Here is a 6,565-nt window from a genome sequence, read left to right as displayed (position 1 = left end):
GTAAGGAGCTTGTGGTAGCAGACACACTGTCAAGAGCAACAAAACGCCGCTGAGGTGCCAGAGGTTGCTGATGCGTCTCATGCGATTTGCTCTATGTCCTGTTTATTGATCAGTGGAACCAATGAGCGAGTTTAAACTGGTGACAGACCATAAGCCCACAGTATCTGTATGGACTTGGGCATGCGAAAAGTTCATGCTCTTGACAGTGTGTCCTGTATCTGGCACCTCTATGCTTACTAGTGGAGCGCTGTCCACAAACTGCTGAACCTCCAGAAGGCAAACAGAGGCCCATAGCCAGTCAGAAACTCGAGCGTATAACAAGAGCGACAGTACGCGATGCAACGCTACAGAGGGCGATTGGACTCACAAAGGTGGGGTGGCCGAAGAGGATTCAGTCGGTGCCAGAGGATGTAAAGGCATTCTACTCGGTTAGGAGTGAACTATCCGTGTCAAGGGATCTGCTCCTGTATCGAAATTGTATGGTAATCCCTACCGAGTGGAGAAGAGATATACTGGGCAAGATCCATGAAGGTCACCAGGGTATCACTGAGTGTAGGGAACGGGCCAAAATGTCTCCTGGCCACCACACCCGGTTTGTCTGGCAAAACTGGCAAGTAGAAACCTCTTGTGCTATGTCTTGCCCTATTCCTTCTGTTGTGTAGATGGTTGGAGTAGTGATTAATCAAACTTTACCCGTACCATGTCTCCAGGTCCAAGCTCTGGAAGAGATTTCACCGAATGACGTCTGTTGTAGAACCGACGGTAGCTCGTCTTAGCTCGGTCATCTGTCATCTTGACCCTCTTAAGATCTGGCAATTTAGGATCTAAATTTTCAGTACGGGTTGGCAATTTGGTACGTATCTGCCGTCCCATCATCAGCTGTGCAGGACTAACACCCGTAGCTGCAATCGGTGTAGCTCTATAGCTCATTAATGCAGCAAACACATCCTCTTGGCGGAGGATTCCTTTCGCTATTTGCACTCCAGGCTCGGCCTCACCATTAGCCTGTGGGAAGTGTGGGCTAGATGTTGTGTGAATGAAATCGTATTCACTCTGGAACAGCCGGAACTCAGCTGATGTGAACTGAGCCCCGTTATCAGAGACGACTTCCTCTGGGATGCCCCATCTTGCGAATAAGCTCGAGCTTACCAATGACTTGTTTCGACGTGATTTCTGGTAAGTACATCACTTCCAAATACCTAGAGTAATAGTCGATCACGACCAAATATCGCTTTCCTTCCAACTCACACAAGTCCATCCCAACCTTTTGCCAGGGTCTAGCTGGCAATCAGGGAGAAGGGATGGGCTTGACTCACAACCACTCCCGGTGTTTTCTGCCACATCCTCACCAAGGCTGACCTTCAGATGTCTTCGATTTCGGCGCATTGTTGCCGAACCATCGGATTGGTGTATCCTGGGATTCCACAGGAAGATAGAGACAGTGCCATCTTCTGGTGAACGAACTGAGACTCCAGAAGATAATGTACACGAGATGGATGTGGAATCACATTCACCCGGTCCACGGACAAGCGGTCGGGTAGTGCGCAAGCCGTTGCGTTTTCGGGATGATATTGATAAATGATTATTGGTAGCGAGTAGTGTGGTTAAAGTAACCAGTGCTTTGTGGAAATTTTAATGGGTTAATGCATAGTGAAATATTGCGTGACCAGGGAGAAAGAAACGGTTGTATTATTATGTATTATTCGATTCTCATATATGTTTAAGAAAATGTTCTACATTCAGTTGAGTAACAGACAATCTCAAAAGGAGGGAGATGTCACGATACTATTCGGTACTATATGAGTAATATAGTGTTAGAGCCACCCGGGAAGGTTCTTAGAATCAAAACTGAAACCGACTTGTTATTCATGATCTGGTTCTGTGTGAACTGGTTGTGTTATTGAGTTGCTTGTTAATAAATGTGTTCTGTTCATTAAAAGCTATATAGTTCGTGGTATCCTGAACGCGACAGTTAGATAAGTAGGAAAATACTATTCACAAAATAACCATGAGTTAGGCACCCTACGTCATTGATAGACGGGCGCAGTGTTCTGTAATAGCTGTGGGCTACAGTACTCTGCTCCGGGAGCAATCTAACTTTTAAATAAAATTTAAAATGGCAACACGTATCATTTCTCTACGGTCAACCTTGGTGGCAATAGAGAAAGCCACGAGACATAATGTTCCATTCGCCTTTGATCATGATTTTTGTTCGACATTTGGATCTCTGCAATATCTTGTAACAGATAACGAATAAAAGTCCAAACCATTTCAAGCGGTGGTTACAGTACATGCTATGGCGTACATGTGTGCGATGGCTAAACTGCGCATTTGCCGGATTTGGAATAGAGCATCTCATTTCAATGCTGATCTGTTTTCCTATCTTTTCAGTTTTCTCCTGTTGTGAAGTCCTGCTTACATTGAACGGAAGACTTAAGTCATCACGAACACGATCTTCTGCTTCAAAGAGAGTGAAGCATCAAGCCGTCAATCACCTCCTTGTGTTATATTATTTTATTGACATTTTACTATAATGGCACCACCACGGGGACCTCTATTTCTTTTCATCGAACCACTTGTGAGAGACATTTTGACTGGCAATGTGGCTGGTGGATGTCAATCAATCAAAAAAAGCATTGAGCTGTGCCGCAATAATGTTCTTGGTGCCCGAACACGGCTATACCTTCAAGTGCATAATATGTTGTATGATGATGTGAAGGCTGCCAATATACAAACATCCATAAAGAAACTTCCTTTGGCACATCATCGTGATTTTAGAAGCAAAGTGAAGAGCTGCTTTCTTTACAATACAATCGAGCGGATATGTATTAGGTAACACTAGAAATAGAGCATCTCGAAGAACTAGAAGTTGTAATTTATTATGAAGTGCACAATATGTGTGAGGTGGGTCACAATTGTTTACCCTCCGGAGGGGTTTTGCAACTTTTTGTAACAACTTCTAGTAAATACCTGCTATAAAACCACATTTTTATGAATTTTGTAGCATGTTGGGTCTTGAATAGGAGTCATATTTTATTGGGTTCATTTTTATTCTGACTGTCTTTGAAATTCACCTTTTTTAATATAATAGCTCTCATCTTTGTTTTCAGAGAGAAGTGGGCTAAGCAAGTGTTGTGTGCTCATGGCACCTCTACTCAGGAACCTTTTCCATCATCAAGTGGTTTGTAATTTATTAGGGCAGTCTTACCAATTGCAATGTTTTCAGCTGTCACACTCTTGTGGACATGATTACATGTACTAGTTCTGATTAACATTTTTCCCACTCACAATTTCCTGAATCCTGACTGGAGATGTGCCTGTCTGGTAAATTGATCATGCCTTGACAGTCACAGGAGGCCATGCTTGGCTTGTTATAGAAGAGGGGGATCAAAAGCCGTTTTCGTACACCGGATTCTGACCTAATTATAGGGTATTCTGTATGAAAAGCTGTAGTACGTCGTACGCGGTGATGACAGCATAACGTATTCGTATGCCAGGTTATGAGATAGATTTTTCTGTGTTTTGACTTATGATCCGTAATTTCATTCTTGTATATTCTGTACATAACTATGGAGTACTCCAGATGTCAGGGTTGGGGGCTTAATTGGCCCCCTCATAGAAGGGGGCATATATAATGTAGGACGGGTCATCAATAAAAAACGCATTGTAAATAAAAATGTTTTATTAACCTCAGCCATATTTTGGACTCTGTCAGCTTGCAGAAAGCATTCGTGCTATGGGTTGATTTACTGCAAATGCATTGCATGGACAATTGTCTGCCATGTAGCATATTGTTGAGCTGGTGCCCACCCTTCTCCATGTCAACTATAGGGAGTAGATACCCATAAGTAAACGTGTCCTACGTGTGAAAAACTACATGTACGTTTGCTCCACTTGATTCATAATTAAACAACCAATCTTCCATAACATGTTGCTGAGATTTTGTAAAATCTACCTTTTTTCAGTTTTGAAACGGGCTTTGGAGAGGAAATTCTGTGAATTGTTGAGAATGGCTGAGTTGGTCCGGCCTAGATGTGCACAGAATAAATTGCTTGCTTTGGTTGATGATGCATTGCAATACAGTAAAGATAGTAAGTGTCATGAGATTGCAAAGAAAGACTTTTTTACTTTAGACATTTTACCAAACTTTACATTTATTACATTTAATTAGTTGTTTAGTCGTTATTATGGTATTATGTTAACACTATTAATATTCCACATTACACATGTGTTTGCAACAAGTTATTCATATTAAAAATTTAAATAACTTTTGTTCTTACCACCAGATGTTAAAAACCACAATGAACAGGAAGATGTGGATACTGATGAAGATACAAGAGAGGACCACTCAACCACCAGTTATCCATGCAGACAAGGAGGCATGTGCTTTTAGACATTTAAATCACAAATATAAAATGATCCCTAATAGATTAAATTTAGTCAATCATAGTGATGTACCAACTAAATGCCGATGTAAAGACAGGGTCTTCCATTTCTTTCATTGGTAAATGAACTTGCACAGCGAAGTTTAGTTTGGCAACCAAGATTTCATACCTTTTCCACACTTCCCCCACAGGCGATGGCAGTGAAGATCGATGGTGTGCAGCGAATCACCCAGGAGATACACACGCAGAAGTACCAACAGGCACTGATCTCCAAGAGCTGCAAGGCGGAGGAGGGACCGGACATAAAGGAGGGCATGATCAAGCAGGTCAGTCAAGTTTTATGGTCACAGAAACAATACATCTTTTGGTGGGCCTCCATTTTTGTGCAGAGGCATTATTTGAGTAAACAAACCATGTACATGTCATTATAAATTCATAAAAACAAACTTATATAGCACCACATTTGGTGCTAATTAATGGGCCCAGTAACAATGTACACATTTGAAACATGGGACTATTAAATTTGTTTCACTATAATTATTAATGGCTGTGTTATTGTAGTAATTATATCAAAAGTATTTCTCCCCTATTGACGTTATATTTGAAACATGTCTTTCTATGCCCCCCAGTTATGATCTTCTTTGATATTCCAGAAGAAAACTTAATTCCTCCGACACCTCGTAAGGTCTTCAAAAAAGGTCACAATCATTCTTATATATATCTTATATATATTATCTCTGAGCTTGTTGACAAACGTACCTGAACCCTCTAATATATAAAAACCATAACATCAATGTCATGGTCATGAGTAATGTGTGACACGTCAATCCTTATGAGAACCAAATATATCGGTGTAGTAGGGTCTCTTTCCAACACTTGTTCATATGGCTTCCAAACGTTTTAATTGTTGGTGTTTTTTATTTTTTTTAAATGTACTTGTTTAACTAGTTGAGCTCATAGGGTCTATGTCCCCCAGGGTACCCTCCGATAGTACCCTGAGGGACATAGACCCTCTCAGCACTAGTGTGTATTGCATTAATAATTTTGATAAAAATAAATATCTCATTGTAACTTGAAATTATTGTTGCCAATGTATTTTATATTAATGTTGCTGTCTTTATAGCTGCTGCCTTCCGTAGCATCATGTTCCAAGCTAGAAAAAGGTCCCACAAATCTACCCAAAAGAAGTCCCCCATAAGTGAGTATGAATTTAAGATTCTAAGCTACTAGCATAGGTTTTGTAGTAGTATTTTAAGTATATATAATATATTGTTATATTGATTCTTCTGCCTTCTTCAATATATCCATTTATTCCAAAGTCTCTACAAACTAGTCTAATCTGAGCCTTCATACTTGAATAACGTTTTTCAGTTTTTACCAATTGTGCAGTCCAACAGGATCAGCTGCCTCTAATTGAACCTGTCTCTTCCCCGACATCATTCAAAAGGGCGTGTCTGAGTGAGTATTTTCTACAATATTTGTACAAAAAAACTACATTAAAAACCATGTTGTAAAGTTTACTATTTTGTATATCTAAATTACTACTGCATATGGTGCAAGGGAGATGGCACTGCCTATAGTTTGTGAAATATAGGACCCCATAGAAGAAAATATTCCCAAAAACTAAATGCAGTGCAGAATGACCAGCATATACTTACCTTTTCTAAACATATATTTCATTCGTATTCCCACGCTTAAAGAAACTAAACTCAAAGTGCTAAATTTAAATATAGGATATTTTGGGAGCCATCCTAACTTAAAAAATTAGCAAATATTTTATATGTATAGGACATGTCTTTGATTTTCAGTTAATTTTCTTATGTTTCCTTAGGAAGGCGATGTGCGCAACCAAGGCCACGTTCTTCAGAAATTCATAGTGTGGAATTGGAGGTGCATGAATGTAATTATTCTTTCTTATTTTTAGCTCAGCTGACGAAGTCAGATGCAGCTTGTAGAATCGCATGATTGTCCGTGCGTCCGTCCATCAACAGTTGGGCACAAATCATAACTGCTCGACGTACGGTCTTGATATTCGGGACGTCGGGGGGATCGTGAAAAGGACTCGGGATGTAGAATTTGGGAGTCAAGGGTCAGAGGTCATGATGTGTCAATGGATGGGAATATTTCCCCCTTAACTTAAGGTATAGGAGGAAATACGGAATTGCGGCACAAATCTCAAC

General features: G+C 40.4%; 1 protein-coding gene across 1 annotated transcript; it reads left to right on the top strand.

Annotated features, from left to right (window-relative positions):
* Nucleotides 1-1,449: 1,449 nt before the first annotated feature.
* LOC106811479 lies at nt 1,450-6,285 on the top strand (the record flags this gene model as incomplete). Its single annotated transcript, XM_014815116.1, is given in 9 exon segments — nt 1,450-2,832; nt 3,111-3,181; nt 3,966-4,091; nt 4,287-4,379; nt 4,577-4,711; nt 5,039-5,083; nt 5,509-5,583; nt 5,757-5,843; nt 6,217-6,285. Coding segments are annotated over 9 exon segments (1,000 nt in total), but the record flags the coding sequence as incomplete, so codon positions are not given.
* Between the last annotated feature and the right edge of the window lie 280 nt (nt 6,286-6,565).

This window comes from Priapulus caudatus, unplaced genomic scaffold (assembly GCF_000485595.1).
Source record: "Priapulus caudatus unplaced genomic scaffold, Priapulus_caudatus-5.0.1 Scaffold543, whole genome shotgun sequence".
Lineage (NCBI taxonomy): Eukaryota > Metazoa > Priapulida > Priapulimorpha > Priapulimorphida > Priapulidae > Priapulus > Priapulus caudatus.
The sequence above is the reverse complement of the archived record's forward strand: the minus strand, read 5'-3'. Positions and strand labels throughout refer to the sequence as shown.